The following is a 20,511-nucleotide window of genomic DNA, read 5'->3' as shown; positions in this document are numbered from 1 at the left end:
AAACAGTCCAGAGCGTGTTAATAACCCAGACTGGGACTTGTAATATTGATTTTATAGATGTAGTGTAGCTTTGCATGCCACAAGAACATAATACGTGCTTTTGCTGCTAGATTTTCCCCTTGGGCCAGAGCTGGACTATCTGCCCTGGTCACAAGAGGAGCTTTGAAAGCACGTTGTCTGTAGTAATGAGCTGGCCCTGGATAAACTGCAATTCCGACATCAGGCTGCTTCCACGACAGTAATCCCATTGTGGAGTTGTCCCAAGAGGATACTGTTGGGTGCCTGCTGGCATGCGTGGTTTTCGCTGAACATAATACGTGCTTTTGCTGCTAGATTTTCCCCTTGGGCCAGAGCTGGACTATCTGCCCTGGTCACAAGAGGAGCTTTGAAAGCACGTTGTCTGTAGTAATGAGCTGGCCCTGGATAAACTGCAATTCCGACATCAGGCTGCTTCCACGACAGTAATCCCATTGTGGAGTTGTCCCAAGAGGATACTGTTGGGTGCCTGCTGGCATGCGTGGTTTTCACTGCTAGAGAAGGTTTTACTTTTCCATTTTTTAAGGTATAAGTTAACACGCAAATATTAGAGTTTGCTGATGCAGAAACATGAAGCAGACATAAGGAAATGACTCATGCTTCGTTAGTACTCTTGGGGAAAACGACATTTTTTAAAAAGTTGTTGTTACTGGAGATTGTTCTGTCATTGTGGTGTTACTCTTGAGATAGAACTTCATGTATCGCTTTATACATGCAAGATGAGTTTTGATATATATTGATTTCTTCTTTAGCTTAAACACTAAAAATCAGTTTTTAGAACCAGAAGTTCGTGTCACTGCTGTCAGTTACGTGTTCTACTGTGTGGGAGATGCAGGGGACGAATAATCGTCTCATTCCTGATTGACGTACTCAGCTGTGACCTCTCTGTTATATCTGGAACGGTGGGATTCCCTTCCTGCTCCTTTGTGCCTGATTTCACAGAGTCACAGAATGCTATGGGGTTGGAAGGGACCTCTGGAGATCATCTAGTCCAACCCCTTGCCAGAGCAGGTCCACCCAGAGCAGGTCCCACAGGAATGTGTCCAGGTGGGTTTGAATGTCTCCAGAGAAGGAGACTCCACCACCTCTCTGGGCAGCCTCTTCCAGGGCTCTGCCACCCTCACAGGAAAGAGGTTCCTCCTCATGTTTAGGTGGAACTTCTTATGTTCAAGTTTGTGCCCATTCCCTCTTGTCCTGTCCCTGGGCACCACTGAAAAAAGGCCCCATCCTCCTGACACCCACCCTTTCAGTATTTATAGGCGTTGATCAGATCCCCCCTCAGCCTTCTCTTCTCCAGACTAAAAAGCCCCAAGTCCCTCAGCCTTTCCTCATCAGAGAGATGTTCTAGTCCCCCCATCATCTTTGTAGCCCTCTGCTGTACCCTCCCCAGCAGTTCCCTGTCCTTCTTGAACTGGGGAGCCTAGAACTGGACACAGTATTTTTCCAGTGTGTTTATATCAGAATTAATTTGCCAGTGTCTGTCTGTGCTGAATTTTGTGTGTTATCTAAAGTCAACGTTACATGATGGCTGAAGACTTCTATTTTTTTTTATTCTTGGTTTTAAGTATCCCCCTTTTTCTTTTCATGTACCTGCATTTACTTAGAACCAAACAAGCCCATAAGTTATTAAACACAGAAGGCTGACCTTTGTTTTTTTGCTGTTCCACATAAAGTGTTAAAGTGTTTTTGCTGATATGTTGACACGGAAGCAGAGCAACATTCTCAGGGGAGTTACATGTCAATACTCATTTGCGGATAATTAGAGAAGTGTATACTTGCTGTATTGCTCGTGTATAATGTCTCTTAGCTGTTTATGTCAAAAACTAACACCCAGTTGCTTTAAATGTGTTGCAGATGGGCTGGAAAATGTACAGCAAAAGAAAATCTCGGAAGAGAGTATGGAAAGGACCCACCAGGGAAAAGAGCCATTTCCTGCTGATTCGGTGGAATCTCTGATGGTGGAAATGCCGTTTGTCGACACCGATATCGAAGAGGAATTTGTTAGTAAGTAGATATTGAAGAAGGAATTTGTTGGTGGAAATAGTGTGGAAGCAGAGACATGTCACACACTCAGTTCTTGGTCCTGCTGCTTGGTCTGTGCAGGTGGGCATGTGGAACAGGGTCTCCCTGTGAACAGGGTCTAGTCCAGAACCTCTGTTATGGGTATTCAGTTCTGCAAATACTGAATATTATTATATATTAAAAATATATATTAAAAATTTACCATTTTGTGATCCATTGCAGCAGTGAGTCACAGAGTAAAGACATTTCTTATGCCAATTCACATCACTGTGTATGAGCTGCTCACCTGGTGGCTTTTATGACCTGTCTTCCAGTATGTGTATTCCCAGCATAGGGCTAGATGGGACTAACTCCCATCATTAGTGCACTTCTAATTGGGCAGGTGATGTCTGCAGCCTGCTCAGCTTATCAGGCCTTGTGGTGGAAGAGGGTCTGCAAAGTCTTTAGGAAATAAGCTGGGAGAAGAATAATTTAAGGAAGAATTGAGGAGACGCACTTTTCTTTCGCTATGTTGGAAGGGGTCTTTGGGAAAGGAGGAGGTAGAGAGTAGATCTGGCTTGGATTAAATTTTCTTCTTGAAATTTTTTCCCAATATCCAATCTGAACCTCCCCTGGTGCAACTTGAGGCCATTTCCTCTTGTCCCATGGCCTGTTCCTTGGGAGAAGAGACCGACCCCCCCTGGCTACACCCTCCTTTCAGGGAGTTGGAGAGAGCCAGAAGGTCTCCCCTCAGCCTCCTTTTCTCCAGGCTGAGCACCCCCAGCTCCCTCAGCCGCTCCTCACCAGACTTGTGCTCCAGACCCCTCCCCAGCTCCGTTGCCCTTCTCTGGAACCCCTCCAGCCCCTCAATGTCTTTTTTGTGGTGAGGGGCCCAAAACTGGACACAGCCCTCGAGGTGGGGCCTCCCCAGTGCCCAGCACAGGGGGATGATCCCCTCCCAAGTCCTACTGGGACTATATCGAGGTGCTGGAGCGAGTGCAGAGGAGGGCAACGAAACTAGTGAAGGGCCTAGAAGACAAATCATATGAAGAGCGGCTGAAGGAGCTGGGGCTGTTTAGTATGAGGAAGAGGAGGCTGAGGGGAGACCTCATCACTCTCTACAACTACTTGAAAGGACACTGTAGAGAGGTTGGTGCTGGTCTCTTCTCACAGGTAATTAACAATAGAACGAGAAGGAACGGCTTCAAGCTCCAACAGGGTGGGTTTAGATTGAACATTAGGAAGGAATTTTTCACCCAAAGAGTGGTCGGGCATTGGAACAGGCTGCCCAGGGAGGTGGTTGAGTCCCCATCCCTGGCTGTGTTTAAGGGCCGTTTAGATGGGGTACTGAGGGACATGGTGTAGGGGAGGACTTTGTAGAGTAGGGGAGATGGTTGGACTCGATGATCCCAAGGGTCTCTTCCAACCTCAATGATTCTATGATTCTGTGATTCTATGATTCTATACTGCCCACGCTGTTCCTGACACAGGCCAGGATGCTGTTGGCCACCTTGGCCACCTGGGCACACTGCTGGCTCCTGTTCAGCCCACAGGCCACCAACACCCCCAGGTCCTTTTCCACCAACGTCTTTGTTTTCATTTGTCTGTTTGCTGAAAGTAATCTTTTTTTTCTCTTCAGTGTGTGCAACTCCTGAAATAAATATGAAAACAAAAAGGAAGAGGACTACTGGAAGAGAAACTGAAGAAGGCAGCGAGAGAAAGAAGAAAAAGAATAAACAATATCAGCCGAATTACTTCATTTCTCTTCCAATTACTAATCCAAAGGTGATACTCTTTATTATACTAATTTGGTATAACCAGAATTACTTCAACAGCTGTATGTGTTTATAAGAAGAACAGTGTTGGATCTTGAGCAAAATCAATTTTTGGGGGGTATTTTTGAAGGATATTATCAACCTATTCAAAGAGTAACTTTCTGTTATGTAACATTTTTGTGAATAAAATTTTTTATCTGGAGAATATTAGAGGAAAGATATTTATCCTTTGATTCAGTTTGTCAGTCCTGTGGATTTCACGTTATTTTGACTGAAGCTGGCTTAAATTTCCCCTCTGTACTAGTCCAGTGTTGCTTATTTTGAGAATAAGGAAGAGAGACATCCCTGTTTAATTTAATAAGAAAATCCCTAGCAATATTTTTAGCTCTCCTTATAGAGGGGAATTTAAATTTGGATCTGTTGCTGTGTTAACTAGGTTTTTCAAATGGATTCAAGAAGTGCAGAGGGCTCTTTTAGAAACTGTATTTTTTTGTAGTTATGATGTGAATGGGGGTGATTTCTTACACGCTGTGGGGTGTCTCAGGTCACCTTTTGTGTCTTGCATCATTTACAGAGCTAAAGGAACAGCTTTATTAAATCTCAGAGTGTTTGGGAATTCCAGGACTTTGCTAGAAAGTTTTGTTTATACTTGCCTTAGACGTAGGGTTGTTCTGAAAGTAGAAAATACACGTTGGAATTTGTAGAGGCAAGATTAGCCAAAATTTAGAGTTAAGACACCTGGTTTCTCGATAGCCAGAGGGAATCTGGTAATTACTGGAAGTATTTCAGTTAGTAACAAGAGACCTTTCTTTTTGTTTGAGGGTCTGATTTAATTCCAGTGAAGCTTTTTGGGCATGAGTTCTCTTTCTTCGTATATTATATAGAATTTTAAGCTTTACACAGACAACCATATTGTAATAAGGGATATTTCTGGAAAATTTAATGACCTGTTCCTCTTGGAAACTGAATATTTTCCCTGTTTTCATTTTAATTGTGTTTTGCATCTTCATGAATAAAATGCGGTGTTCCATTAGTTTTGAATTTCTATTGAACTTTGCATTATTGTTTGTGCAAAAATAGTTACATGGGTGATTATCCATATTATTGTATCCGTTTCTGGTAACTTTTTTAACTTATCACTTGGTATGTTCACCCCCTGTTCCTCTTGGAAACTGAATATTTTCCCTGTTTTCATTTTAATTGTGTTTTGCATCTTCATGAATAAAATGCGGTGTTCCATTAGTTTTGAATTTCTATTGAACTTTGCATTATTGTTTGTGCAAAAATAGTTACATGGGTGATTATCCATATTATTGTATCCGTTTCTGGTAACTTTTTTAACTTATCACTTGGTATGTTCACCCTTCAAGGTCTTGGTTATATTTAAGCTGTTAAACCTTTAAAGCTTCCAGGCTTTATTTTCACTTACTAGTGGTTTCCTTACAATAAGCAAAACTAAGTTATTTTATTACTCTTCAGAATAACATCTTCCAAGTAATGGGAGAGGAGAGCTTGAAATCACTCTCAGTCTTCTTTGTTTTTCAATTTCTATTGAACTTTGTATTATTTTTTGTGCAAAAATAGTTACATGGGTGATTATCCATATTATTGTATCTGTTTCTGGTAACTTTAAAGTTATCACTTGGTAGGTTCACCTTTCAAGGTCTTGGTTATATTTAAGCTGTTAAACATTTGAAGCTTCCAGGCTTTATATTCATTTACTAGTGGTTTCCTTGCAATAAGCAAAACTAAGTTATTTTATTACTCTTCAGAATAACATCTTCCAGGTAATGGGAGAGGAGAGCTTGAAATCAGTCTCACTCTTGTTTCTTTTTTGCCTTTATCAAAAAGGCAGGTTATTTCATATTTTTCTGGTGGGTTCAGCAATAGCTTGTCTCTGAAACTATTAGTCCTATTCCAAAGGGATGTTGTTAATTAGTTTGTTGTTTGTTTTTTTTTGCCAGCTCTCAGGTGCAAATTAAATTTAGAAGCAAGAGTTCAAAATGGAATAAAATTGTAATTCATATGATGGATGATTTAACTTTTGACGTTTGTTTTGTTTGGGTTTTTTTTTTGTTTTTTTAAAGGGGTAACTGCATTTGCTTTAGTTTATAAACTTAAATAATTACGCAGTCAATACATGGTAATTATCAGAGCATATGCTTATCTGTTTTTTGCTTATGTTTTTTTTTGCCAGCTCTCAGGTGCAAATTAAATTTAGAAGCAAGAGTTGAAAATGGAATAAAATTGTAATTCATATGATGGATGATTTAACTTCTGACGTTTGCTTTGTTTAGGTTTGTTTTGGTTTTTTTTTATAGGGGTAATTACATTTGCTTTAGTTTATAAAATTAAATAATTATGTAGTCAATACTTTGTAATTATCAGGGCATATGCTTATCAGTTTTTTGCTTTAAAAAAAAAAATTGGTTGGTTAAATTTCTCCTACATCTGAGACAATAGAAGTGTTATTTATCCAGGATAATTTCAGTTCTGACAGAGGAAGGAAGATGGTCTTCTTTTTGATTTATGAGCAAAATTGGTGCAGTTTTCTTTATGTCTTACCCTACCTGAGGCACTGGGGGTTTTGTAGATGCCAGAGCACCTTTTTCTTACCTTCCTTCCTCCTCCCCACCCTCCTTTCAGTTATAATTTTAATTTGGTTTTATTTATTCAGCCCTATTAGGTGTCTGTGGCACATGAGGTGAGACTCCTGCATGGCAAAACTCATCTGAAGGAATTTGGTCTGGAAACTGCTGACCATTCCCATTAGATTGTGGTTTTTCAGGAAATTTATGTGTTCTTTATGATTAACAGAGCTACCAAAATATAGCAAGGCTTGGGTTTTTTTTAAAACCTAAGAGCTACTTGTGCTTATGCTATAGAAGTGAATATGTACAGTATGTTTGTGAAGCATTCAGCACTGAGTTTCAAGTAAAAAAATAATAAAAAAATCAAATTGAAGTCTTCTACAAGCTTCTTTTAGATTTTATACACCAGAGCTGACGTGTCTGTGATGTCTTTGCTTACCATGCTTTATGAATATAACTCATTTTGTCAGATGGTCAAGGTTATTGGATTTGATTTAACTTCCACTAACATATTCAGAAATTGTTGCAGGTTTTTGAGGGTTTTTTTCTGTGTTTTGGTGCTGTTTTTTTTATGAATCACTACAACAAAACTATCGTAATGGCAAGCACAGTAAACATTTTGGATACAATTTATAAATCATGTATAACCATACACATATTTTTCAATGAAGAAAATGTAATTCAAATAATTTTAAAGGGAGAGACTGATGAAGTTAGAACTGTGTACATACATGGAAAATCATTAAAATATGTTTGAGGAGAGTACGTAGTGTCTGGTGGACGGTATAAACAGGATTGTAAATTGGATATCTCTACAAATTATTTACTCAATCTTCCTGTTTTGTGAGTGCCCAATCCTGCAAAGATCTCCTCCTTTGGGGTTGGACTGGATGATCTCCAGAGGTCCCTTCCAGCCCCAGAATGATAATTCTGGATCACAGAATAATAATTCTGTGAATTCAGATAATTCTGAGTCACAGAATGATAATTCTGTGATTGTGTCGTTCCAGACACTTGTCTGTGTGTAGCAACATTCCAGTTTAGCAAAGTGGGCAGAGGAAGTCCTTGAAGAAGAAGAAGGGAAGATCTTAATCCACTCCAGGAATTTATCATACTTCTGGAAGGGAACTCCTATTCAGATGTGATGGGGAGTGTCCAGTGATTTATTAATCACTCCATTAGCACCCACTTTGTACCACTCAGGTCAATTAACACAGCTTATCAGAGGATAAAACTTCCTTCTGCTACGGTGCTTTTTACATAAACATTTGATTTCAATCTGTGTGCTTTCCAGTTTGCTCCCGTGATGGGATACAGTAATTGTAATGGCTAATTGTTGTCTTGTGTCTGTCCTTCTTCCCAGATCACCCACAACGTCCAGGCTCTCCAAGATGCAATCCTACAGAAGGACCAAAGACTTTCCAAAGCCATGGTTGGCTCTGGCTCGTTGCACGTCACCATGTTTGTGATGCATTTATCCAACGAAGAAGAAATTAGCACGTAGGTATTTGGCGTTCAACTAAGTATATACAAGTGTCTAGAAGCTGGAGGACTCAATAAAAAGACTAGGAGGAGTAACTGATGCTTAGTTTTTTTGTCAGCCCTAAATTACTGGGGTTACTAAATATTTAATTCATGTTGTTCTTAATCTTCATAGTAGCCATTTTCATAATTTATGGCATGTCATGAGCTCTGAATAAAGAATGTTTTTTTCCCCTTGCATTTTTCATACCGTGTGCTGAACTTGCGTGCACAAATCTCATGCTTCATGAAGTAATTATTTTAAGGCAATGTTTTGATACAGGGGACACAGGAACAGATTAACAGGGGAATTTTCAGAATGTCGTAGCTTAGCAAATTTATAAGACAAATTAGTAATTGTCACTGAAAGACTTTAATAAATAAACATTACTTCCAAGCTAATGCCTCATGCAGTTGCAGTTTGGCTTTTTTATTTAAGTACCTTAAAGTACTCTATTTATATTATTTATATTATTTATATTTATATTATTTATATTTTATTTTTATTTAAGTACTCTAAAGTACTCTGTTTAAGTACTTATTTATTTAAGTACTCTAAAAGAAAGGTGGCTCTTAGGCATTATCAGGCGTATATTTTTTATGTTGCTTCAATGATACAGCTGATTTTTTTGATCCTATAAAAGGTAGGAAAGGTGTGGAAAGGTGTATGTATTATACGATGATGTCATGTGTCTAAGTGTTAGATGTGACTACTTTATAAAAATGCAGATTTTTAGTGTTTTTTGCTGTTTATCACCTGCTGTACTGCTACCGGATAAGCCTACTTTAATGTACAAGTTCAGTGGTTAATAGGAAGATGGTGAGATTTTTAAGCCCGTCTCTACAGCTGCCATTTATGAAGGCTCAGAATAATAATTAGCATGTCCAGCTTTAATTTTGGCTTGAAATGAAAACACATGTTGTATTTTGTAGTCCTTTACACAGACTTCCCCAACAATTCCTGTTTAGCTGCGGTGCCCGATGGCCTGCATGTGAGATGTTTCTATGTTTGCATGTTGTAATGGCAGAATTGAGATTGCAAACATTTACACAGGAACAGATTAACAGGGGAATTTTCAGAATGTCGTAGCTTAGCAAATTTATAAGACAAATTAGTAATTGTCACTGAAAGACTTTAATAAATAAACATTACTTCCAAGCTAATGCCTCATGCAGTTGCAGTTTGGCTTTTTTATTTAAGTACCTTAAAGTACTCTATTTATATTATTTATATTATTTATATTTATATTATTTATATTTTATTTTTATTTAAGTACTCTAAAGTACTCTGTTTAAGTACTTATTTATTTAAGTACTCTAAAAGAAAGGTGGCTCTTAGGCATTATCAGGCGTATATTTTTTATGTTGCTTCAATGATACAGCTGATTTTTTTGATCCTATAAAAGGTAGGAAAGGTGTGGAAAGGTGTATGTATTATACGATGATGTCATGTGTCTAAGTGTTAGATGTGACTACTTTATAAAAATGCAGATTTTTAGTGTTTTTTGCTGTTTATCACCTGCTGTACTGCTACCGGATAAGCCTACTTTAATGTACAAGTTCAGTGGTTAATAGGAAGATGGTGAGATTTTTAAGCCCGTCTCTACAGCTGCCATTTATGAAGGCTCAGAATAATAATTAGCATGTCCAGCTTTAATTTTGGCTTGAAATGAAAACACATGTTGTATTTTGTAGTCCTTTACACAGACTTCCCCAACAATTCCTGTTTAGCTGCGGTGCCCGATGGCCTGCATGTGAGATGTTTCTATGTTTGCATGTTGTAATGGCAGAATTGAGATTGCAAACATTTTGATAACTTTAACAGAATATCACCCAGAATGCTGATAAATGGCTGACTGGCTTTAGAGGGATGTCTGGGAATTCTCCAGTGCTCATGTGTCAATTTGCTACCAAATTGCTAATGAATCAAACATCATCAGGTCCTTGTAATTCTGTGAAAGAGAAGCCTCAGAGTTTCACCTCCCCCAGATAAGTTCTTTCAGCAACCCTCTGTCATATATATATAATATATATATATTTCATATATATATATTATATATTTTAAATAAATATCTAAAATATATAAATATATTATTTATATATTTATATAAATATATAAATAAAATATACTAAAACGTGTTTTTTTCTGCAGTGTTAGCAGGCATGTGGTCCATGAATTATCTTGATCAAATAATAAATAGGTTCAGTGGGCTAGGGTTTGGGTTAGGGATTGGGCTGAGGTTAGGGTATGGTAGTACAGTTACAAAATAATGTATCTAATAAGTTTGTGTTGAATAATTTTATCCCCTGGAAGGTTTGGCTGTTAAAGTGCAGATTGCTCACAAGGAAGTAAAAATTCAAGACAGAATACAGGAATCATTTGCTAGTCACAGGCATACTTGTGATAAGTAGAAGTATTTTGGCTAAAAACATTTAACACACCTAAAAATAATGAGATATCAGGATATCTAAAGCAATTGCCCTGCTTGTTTTTCCTACTTCTTTCCTCTAATGCTGTATCCTTGGGGCCTCTGTGCTCTCCCCTCTCCTGGGAGGGTCTCCTACACCTGATGTAGAGGGTGAGAGACATCCAGGAACAGGGAGTAGAAGGGAAAGCAGAGGACATTGGATCTGCTCCCTGTGCCTTCTGTCTCCTGGAGTGGTCACACCAGTGTCCTGCTGCCCTGGCTGATGGGCAAACTGGGGTAGCACGTGAAAATGGGTGAGAACAAGCACTGACTGCGTGGGTGAGGTTTTTTTAAAAGGGTTTGAACCATGAACTTTTAAAAACAGGGATTGTGAGAGGCTATCTGAAAGGCAAGCATGCCTCCTTGTGAATGTTTTAGAGTCCTAAACTGTGTATCAAAACCAAATGTTCCCAAGTTCAGTATCTTCTGCTCCTCCTGGAGCTCCTTCCCACCTCTCCTGGTCTGACTGCCACCCACACACGTACTCACGGGGTTCTTCTCTGCCTCTCCCAGCAGAACTCCCCGCTCCAGGCACCCAGGAGCTGCTCTCTAGTCAGCAGAGCTTCCCCAGTGACTCACCCCTTCCCTGCCCAGATGCCTCCTACAGGTATCTAGCTCAGCTGTTTCCAGGTATTTGCTATTATATGGGATTTTTTAATTTTTTTTTTTAATTTTTATAACTGATGTTTTATGTTTAATCTTCTGGGAGACTAAAAAAGTTGACTTTTCCTTCCTGTCTTTGCTTCACCGATTTTTGATACCAGGTTCACAGGAAGAAAGCAAGATCCAGGCTGGCAAAAGGACCTGTGTGTAATGTAGGGAGAGGGTAATCCCTCAGACAGCATCAAATAGTTCACAGATCCTTAGGTTTGGATCCTTTAATTTAGATCCCTGCAGTTTTTCTGCTGTGTTTGCACAATAATGCCATTGCCTATACAAAAATGAAATGTGTTGGATGCTATTTGAAGTCAAAAGGTGTAATAAGAATGTGCTAATGTGACAGTCAGTTCAGCACAAACCCTTTGTATGGTATTTACAAAGCTTTTACCCCAAAAATGGAAGATCTGTGCTCTCTGCCCCTCTTTCTAAAAGAATCTAGACCAGCAATACCCATGGGAGTTTCCTGACGGATTGGTGGTTCTCTACCCTTCAGGAGTGCACTTTACATCTCTTTTTGTGGGACTATATGAAATGTGAGGTTTTGGAAACCAAAAACTAAGGGAGCAGGAGTCATGCAGCACTCCTCCTGGTCCCTGTGTGTGTGGGCATGGGACTGGGTACCACAAATCAGGCTGCCTTTGTTACCAGACTCCAGTGTCAACCTCTTCTTGCTTGTTATTTGTAAAAGACTCTGTGAGTCTGACCTTTCAGTTTGGGCGTTTTTAGAGATTTGGGTACCACAAATCAGGATGCCTTTGTCACCAGACTCCAGTGTCAACCTCTTCTTGCTTGTTATTTGTAAAAGGCTCTGTGAGTCTGACCTTGTCATTAGATGAGAGCTGAAAGGATTCAGTTTGGGCGTTTTTTTGTGAGGTTGCTTTTTCTAACAGGAAATCCAAATTAACAATTCAGAAATTCCTAAAAAGAAACTACATCAATTTTAAGGGCTTTAATACTTACATTCCACCAATACAGAAAAAAAAAAAAACCAGGCACTGCTTCTATAATCCTACAGGATTATAGAAGTATACTTAGGATATACTACTTAATGCCAATTTTAAGGGCTTTAATACTTACATTCCAACAATACAGAAAAAAACAAACAGGCACTGCTTCAATAATCCTATAGGATTATAGAAGGATATTTAGGATATACTACTTAATGCTTTTTTTTATATATTTCCTTTCTCCACTTTGGAGCAAAACACTTGTAAAGTGTTTTGTTGTCCCTGTAGCTTGTTTGCACTGACTGTTTGTTATCTTAATTACAATTTGGTGGAGAATAACAAGAAAGTTAATGCTTTTTTTTATATATTTCCTTTCTCCACTTTGGAGCAAAACACTTGTAAAGTGTTTTCTTGTCCCTGTGGCTTGTTTGCACTGACTGTAACTGCTGTTTGTCATCTTAAATACAATTTGGTGGAGAATAACAAGAAAGTAATACTGTGGTATTACTGACTTCAGTGGAAATATTTGTCCTTGTGCATTATTCTTACAAAGCAATTGTTAGACGTTATAAAGTGACTGATAGAATATGAAAATATGAAATATTCTAGAATGTTTAGCTGGTGAACAGAGCTTTCCATGACTTTCTGTGTACTAGTTCTCAGCTGCAAAAAATCCAGAGACTACTTAAAAATTGGAATATCTGTACTTGTTTTGGAACAATTTTCGTGTTCACATTGGTAAATAAATCTACTCATGATTACCTGTGAAGTAATCTGACAGGTACAATTGGCATTAGATGGTCTTTTTGAAAGGAATTGAAGTACAACAACATAATGAAGATGTAGAAACAGGCTTGTCTTATGGTGATAGAAGGGTAGGTCAGTGGCAGTGACAATGCTCAAGGAATTACCTGTGAAGTAATCTGACAGGTACAATTGGCATTAGATGGTCTTTTTGAAAGGAATTAAGTACAACAACATAATGAAGATGTAGGAACAGGCTTGTCTTATGGTGATAGAGAGTAGGTCAGTGGCAGAGACAGTGCTCAAGGATAAAAAATATCTTTGCCAAGGACCAAGTAACGGTGTTGTTGTTTAAAGTGGTTATAGAGGAGCTAAAGCAGATTCATGGAATGGTTTGGGTTGGAAGGGACCTTAAAGATCATCCAGTTCTAACCCCCTGCCCTGGGCAGGGACACCTCCCACCAGACCAGGTTGCTCCAAGCCCCATCCAGCCTGGCCTTGAACCCCTCCAGGGATGGGGCAGCCACAGCTTCTCTGGGCAACCTGGGCTAGGCTCTCACCACCCTCACAGCCAAGAATTTCTTCCTAATATCTCATCTAAATCTCCCCTCTTTCAGTTTAAAACTCTTAATCCTCATCCTATGGCTCTTGTCCCTGATCAAGAGTCCCTCCCCATCTCTCCTGGAGCCCCTTTAGGGACTGGAAGGGGCTCTAAGGTCTCTCCGGAGCCTTCTCTTCTCCAGGATGGACACCCTCAACTATCTCAGCCTAAGTACTTCTAGGTTGTAGATTTAAGCCCAATAAAAAAAAAAATCATGGGAGGACTATATCACTCAAGGATATTTTGTCATGTCATCAACATCTTCCTTAATCTGGCTGATGTTTCAGTTAAATCAACAATTCTCATCAAGAGTCCACCTTGTGACCCACAATGAAAGCATGTGTAGGGTTGTTTGTAAGTGTACAGGCTTAAAGAGTATAATTTAGCCTGCTTTAGAAAACTGTTGTGATGGCTTTGGTCCAACTGGGACAGAAAAAAGGAAAATAAACTCTCTGGAGAGTTTGTGACCTGTCGCTGCCATCTAGTGTTTATAAAATCAGCGTCGGTTCAGTGAAAAGTTTAAATTTTGTTGAATAGAACTGAAAGTTGTAAGCATGTGAGGGCTCTTTTAGAAGACACTCAGAATGTGAATCGCTTCAAGTGCAGGTCGAAAGAAGTATTTCATGCACATGCACTTAATGTGGCTAATGAAAATGATTATTAAAAGGTTACCAGATTTTTTCCTGTTTAGGTTAGATGTAGATCATGTGTGCACCCTACTTATCTCTTAAAGAAAGTATCAATTTAGATAGTACTTCTTTTAATAACAGTTCTGCATGAGCTTAATAGTAATTCCCATTTAATTGTATCATTACACACGTAGTCACTAAGCTCTGTTTATGATACTGAGTACCACACTGTAGTAACTTGGAATGAAGCAGAATCTTAAAGTGTTCACCTGAGCTATCAGGAGGTGAAAAAGAGTGAATTAATTTAAGAAGGGAAAACCAAAAGCTTCTGAATCAGCATCTTATTTAAATGGGATGCACAGAGTGATAGAGACACCATCATCTGAAGATCTCCTCACCGTAAGGACAGAGAGCAGCTCTTTTGAGGAACTGCTGTTAGATCTGCCTTGTTATTTCTGTGGATTTAGAGCAGTGTATGAATATGAACCAATCTGCCTTTAGATAATGGTAATAACAATACTGAGTGCATGGGTAGGAAGCAGTGCAAAAGCACCTCAGTAGATAATAAATTGATACTAACAAATCTTGCTGACATTTTTGGATGGAACGATTAATAGCAATGTGAACAGTATTAAATGTATTTGACTTTTACATAGATACTTTCTTTCCTCTTGACAGAGCAGCTGATGCTCTTTCAGACAGCAAGGATTTTGTAGAAGATCTCCTGAAAGGAAAAACGGTGGAATTGTCTTTTCAAGGAACGGATCACTTCCAAAATCAAGTTGGATTCGTGAAGTTGGCAGACAATGATCACAAAACTATACTTCTGGAAATAGCAGGTACAAGTTCTCCATCCAGTTAAAGTGCTTTATGGACATTTGGCTGAGAATGGAGCACAAAGATAAGTTGGTGCTAATTTAGTCAACATTCATTTACCTTTAACACCTGCAAAGGCTACGTGATTAATTTCCCAGTGCAGTTCAAAAGGATATTAATGAATTACAGGCAGCACTGTTTTCTGATACCTTTTTATTTAGCATATGTAAAAATCATAGTGCAGATGTAAAAAGCATAATGCAGCTTTGTAGATGGATATGAAAACTCCATCCTACCTTGTTCTGGTCCAAGCACTGTGTGGATCCCTTTCACCCTTTACACCCCTTTCAATTTTTATACTTATTGACTTTAAGAACTGTATCTTTGGTGAATTTTACCTGACTTGCAGAATTCCATACTTCTCTCTTAGGGCTACAAAGATGATGAGGGGACCAGAACATGTCATAAACTCTCTGGAGAGTTTGTGACCTGTCGCTGCCATCTAGTGTTTATAAAATCAGCGTCGGTTCAGTGAAAAGTTTAAATTTTGTTGAATAGAACTGAAAGTTGTAAGCATGTGAGGGCTCTTTTAGAAGACACTCAGAATGTGAATCGCTTGAGGGAATGGGCACAAACTGGAACATAAGAAGTTCCATCTCAACATGAGGAGGAACTTCTTTGCTGTGAGGGTGGCAGAGCCCTGGCAGAGGCTGCCCAGAGAGGTGGTGGAGTCTCCTTCTCTGGAGACATTCAAACCCACCTGGACACGTTCCTGTGGGACCTGCTCTGGGTGGACCTGCTCTAAGAGGGGGTAGGATTGGATGATCTCCAGAGGTCCCTTCCAACCCCATGTGATTCTGTGATTCTCCTTTGTGCTCATGCTGCCTAGAGCTCTGAGACAGGGACATTCTTTCTTCTTCTGTGCTCTGGGGAGTCTGTACATTTTGTGTTTCCTTTATGATACAAATACCACTTTGAAATCTCAGTGAATTAACTGTAAGTTACCACTCCCATGTGCAGAAGTGCATACACACACACACAGATAAGTTACCACTCCCATGTGCAGAAGTGCACACACACACATATATGTGTATATATATGTACTTTGTATATGTAGCTCCATTTCTGTATAAAGTAAAATCTGGCCTTTCTCTGCACTCCCAGAGAATAAGCAGAATTCAGAAGAAAGAAGGACATGACTCATCTACCAGAGCAACAGAGTTGGGTTCCAGACTGCTGTAGCTTGAAATATTATTTTGGAGCAGTTGTGGAACCAGCCTGTGGCTTGTTCAGTGTTAATTACCTTCCTTTAGCAATTAGGAAGTTACTGAAAGATGTGGCAGGTACATGCTACAATTCATGTGCAATCACATGTGTGCTGCAAGAGCAAAACTCTCAGTTTTGTTTTAAAGATGGAGCTCAGGCTGCTGCCTTTGCCAGTCTGATAAAATCCAAAATTTTAAAATTAAAAGATTTAAAATTTAAAATTAAAAGGAGTGTAAATCCCAGCTGAGAAACAGCAGTTAGTACCTCCACCAAAACAACATTTTGATCGGGCTGTGAGTCCGTCCTTGAACTATGTTGTTTACAGCTATTAATTAAATAAAATTTCTCAGAGAACAGTACTGTCTGCAGTCCATTGGTGTCCTTTGAAACCATCCCGGCAATTCCAACTATTCCTTGGAAAGACTCTTTTATTTCAAAGAGTTTTTCAGTATTGATGAATTATCTTTTGTGCTCTGAGGAATGTGAGGTCACACAATTTTTTAATAATGCAATAACCCATATGGGACATTTTGCAGAGTGGCAGAGGCTGCTGCTGTCACGCAGCAATTTAATTTCTGAAGTGCCTTAAGAAAATGTTTAGTATTTTTTAACTTGAATTTTTAAGGAAAGATTGAATAGAAGAGCATGAGCTTTTCAGCTTACCAAAGTGCTTGTGCTGTTATTGGGCAATGCTTTATTATTTTAAGCAGCGCTCAATAGAGAAGTATTTTTACTCTTCAGTGTGGTAGAAATTGAACAGTACTTACAATTCCAGGAAGGCTTTGGTTGTCAGATAATCCCATAATTATTTCCAAGATTGAATCTACCAAATACTTCTTCAGTCCTTTGGACTATTTGCGTCCTCATCCTTACTCTTGAGTTTGTCTTTAGATTTCTTTCAAAGGTGAGAGAATACTTTATTTTGCTGTTCTATAAACAGTGAGCTAATTCATAAACTTGGTTCTATTTCAGTTCCTTTTGTGAAAGGAGATGAATGGTTTCTGTTAGTGACAGTAACTTTTGATTTTGAGAAGTTTCTAGTTAATTATTCAGAACTCCAAAATAATTGAAGTTGCTAGACACGGAGAGCCAAATATCTTTAGATTACAAGAAATAAAGGAGTTTGTTATGAGTGATATTCTACACATCTGTATTGGGTTTGTGTGGCAAGGGTTTGGTAGCGGGGGGGCTACAGGGGTGGCTTCTGTAAGAAGCTCCTGGAAGCTTCCCCCATGCCAGATTGAGCCAAGGTCACCCAGCTCCAAGACAGACCCACTGCTGGGGGTCATCAGCGATGGGGGTAGCACCTCTGGGATAACACTTTTAAGAAGGGTGAAGAGAGAAAACCTGTGCAGCTGGAGAGAGGAGTGAGAATACTCTGCAGACACTGAGCTCAGTGGACCCCTCAGGAGGTGCAGGAGGTACTCCAGATGCTGGAGGACATCTCGTCTCCCAAGGAACAGGCCATGGGACAAGAGGAAATGGCCTCAAGTTGAGCCAGGGGAGGTTCAGATTGGATATTAGGAGAAATTTTGAAACTAAAAGGGTTATGAAGCCTTGGAATGGGCTGCCCAGGGCAGTGGTTGAGGCACCATCCCTGGAGGTATTTAAAAGCCAGGTTGACATAGTGCTTAGAGACATGGGTTAGTGATGGTTTTTATCAGAGTTGGGTTGATGGTTGGACTCGATGATCTGAAAGGTCCCTTCCAACCCAGACAATTCTATGATTCTATGTATAATTCCTTTACAGAATTACAGAGTTAATTGCAACACAGTTTAGTTTTTATGCAGTTTTTACAAAACATTAGCAGCCAGTCCTTTAAGGGCCCAACCTCCTGCTGAAGGTGTTGCATTTTGGGGAAAAGACCAGGTAGTACTTTCTAATACTTTCTAATGTAACGAATCATATTAGCAGAAATGTGCCACTGAGTCTGTTTTCTGTAAGACATTTCATATATTAATTCAAAACAGGCTGTATGTCAAAATTATGCCCATTATTGCTGCTCTGTGAATAGGACACACAATTTTAGAGGGACACCTGCAAGAGGAAATACTGGAAACTCTTTTCTGCTGGGCTGCTGTTGGCAGGATCTGTGGTGAGATGATTGCTCTCAGCTCTTGTATCTCCTGCTGAGAGGTTCTATGTGTTTGACAGAGATCAGTTGTCACCAGTTTATTCTGGCTCCTAGCACAGGAAGGAGAAAACTGCAGTTTTAAAACTGACGCTGGCAGAAATTAAAAATATATATTATATTGCCTGCAGGGAGTTAATCATTTTGGTGTTGTCCATGGAATAGTCAAGTGGGATCACTTCTGCAGCTGGTTTGATTTTTGGCAAGACCTTATTTTAGTTTCTTACAGAATTATTGTTTTGCTACTTCAGGATTATGTTTGGTTTCTGTTATACTCAAAGGTGAACATTAGCAGCCAGTCCTTTAAGGGCCCAACCTCCTGCTGAAGGTGTTGCATTTTGGGGAAAAGACCAGGTAGTACTTTCTAATACTTTCTAATGTAACGAATCATATTAGCAGAAATGTGCCACTGAGTCTGTTTTCTGTAAGACATTTCATATATTAATTCAAAACAGGCTGTATGTCAAAATTATGCCCATTATTGCTGCTCTGTGAATAGGACACACAATTTTAGAGGGACACCTGCAAGAGGAAATACTGGAAACTCTTTTCTGCTGGGCTGCTGTTGGCAGGATCTGTGGTGAGATGATTGCTCTCAGCTCTTGTATCTCCTGCTGAGAGGTTCTATGTGTTTGACAGAGATCAATTGTCACCAGTTTATTCTGGCTCCTAGCACAGGAAGGAGAAAACTGCAGTTTTAAAACTGACGCTGGCAGAAATTAAAAATATATATTATATTGCCTGCAGGGAGTTAATCATTTTGGTGTTGTCCATGGAACAGTAAAGTGGGATCCCTTCTGCAGCTGGTTTGATGTTTGGCAAGACCTTATTTCAGTTTATTATCCTGCTACTTCAGGATTATGTTTGATTTCTGTTACGCTCAAAGGTGAATTTTGACTTAATATGTTATTTTGTGTTCTGTGTGGAAGCTGAAGGAGAAATATTGATAACAAGAACAATATGAAGTTAAATCAGCTTCTTGTAAGAGCCCATTTAGTTCCATAAATTATGGAAATGTTATTTTATACCAATAATGTCTGAAAGTGGCAGAGCATTATCATGGTAAGTGCGTGTCTGGTGATGACAATGTCAATGTAGGTTTGAGACAAAAGTTCAGGAAAAGCTGAGCTAATATGGATTTTTCTGTTGTGATTTACTAGTTATTTCCCAACAATCCATGAGAAGACATCAGCAGCATCTAATTATCTACCAGGAAGAGCATGAAACTGTTAAGACAGAAATTTGAGGAGGATTTTAATCACTCTTTGTCCAAGTCTTTTTAGACACCGTGAGCTAAAAGCAATGTAGACACGGGGATTTTTAAAAAGCTTTTAATTTCTTGTGCTTCGCTACACTGCAGAGTATTTGAAGTACTTAGTGAATTTTGAAAAGGTAGTGAATTGTGTGGCTTTGATTTTCATTTCAATACTTATTTTGTATTTGAAGCTGATAAAAGTGAATAGGTGAACTTGCAGGATTTGCAGATTTTGGGTTTATGGATGAATGATGCACGTTATGGTCTCACCATCAGAGGGAGCTTGTATTTCATGAATGAAAAAGTTACTCTTTTGTTTATGCAGATAACTCTATCATTTGCTTTTGGCCCTTTGTTTTTAAGAAATGTTGATTTGTTGACTTGAATATTTTAATACATTATATTATAATATTTTAATAGGACTGCACCAGACGGGTAGCACACCAAACTAGTCATTTCCTTTAACACCAGCTTTCTAAAAATGACATCTAATCTTACAAAATTGTTTCTCCTGACAGTCGGTACTAGAGAGGGAGAAATGGAAAGCGAGTTTTGCTGCCCACCTTCTTAGAATCATAGAATCATAGAATCATTCAGGTTGGAAGAGACCCTTGGGATCATCGAGTCCAACCATCTACCCTACTCTACAAAGTCATCCCCTACACCAGGTACACTAAGGAACTGGCTGGATGGCCACACTTAAAGGGTTGTGGTCAACAGTTCAATGTCCAGAAGCCAGTGACAAGTGGTGTTCCTCAGGGGTCAGTACTGGGACCAGTGCTGTTCAACATCTTTGTTGGAGACATGGACAGTGGGACAGAGAGCACCTTCAGCAAGGTTGCCAATGGCACCAAGCTGTGTGGCGCAGTCGACACGCTGGAGGGAAGGGATACCATCTAGAGGGACCTGGACAGGCTGGAGAGGTGGGCTTGTGCAAACATGATGATGTTCAACCAGACAATGTCCTGCACCTGGGAGGTGGCAACCCCACGCACAAATCCAGGTTGGGTGGAGAATGGCTGGAGAGCAGCCCTGAGGAGAAGGGCTTGGGGGTGCTCGTGGATGAGAA

General features: G+C 39.4%; 1 protein-coding gene across 2 annotated transcripts in view; it reads left to right on the top strand.

The window, feature by feature from the left end:
• Window positions 1–1,895: 1,895 nt before the first annotated feature.
• AKAP7 (A-kinase anchoring protein 7) overlaps window positions 1,896–20,511 on the top strand; it is a 123,966-nt gene continuing 105,350 nt past the window's right edge. For both annotated transcript variants that reach the window (XM_014955653.1, XM_014955652.1), the window contains exons 1-4: window positions 1,896–2,040; window positions 3,677–3,822; window positions 7,767–7,903; window positions 14,652–14,812. In XM_014955653.1, the coding sequence (XP_014811139.1) occupies window positions 1,935–2,040; window positions 3,677–3,822; window positions 7,767–7,903; window positions 14,652–14,812 (550 nt within the window). In that variant the 5' untranslated portion in view covers window positions 1,896–1,934. The remainder of the gene's footprint in view (window positions 2,041–3,676; window positions 3,823–7,766; window positions 7,904–14,651; window positions 14,813–20,511) is intronic.

The sequence above is a fragment of the Calidris pugnax genome, unplaced genomic scaffold (assembly GCF_001431845.1).
Source record: "Calidris pugnax isolate Ruff unplaced genomic scaffold, ASM143184v1 scaffold212, whole genome shotgun sequence".
Classification (NCBI taxonomy): domain Eukaryota; kingdom Metazoa; phylum Chordata; class Aves; order Charadriiformes; family Scolopacidae; genus Calidris; species Calidris pugnax.
This window is presented reverse-complemented; position numbering and strand designations above follow the sequence as displayed.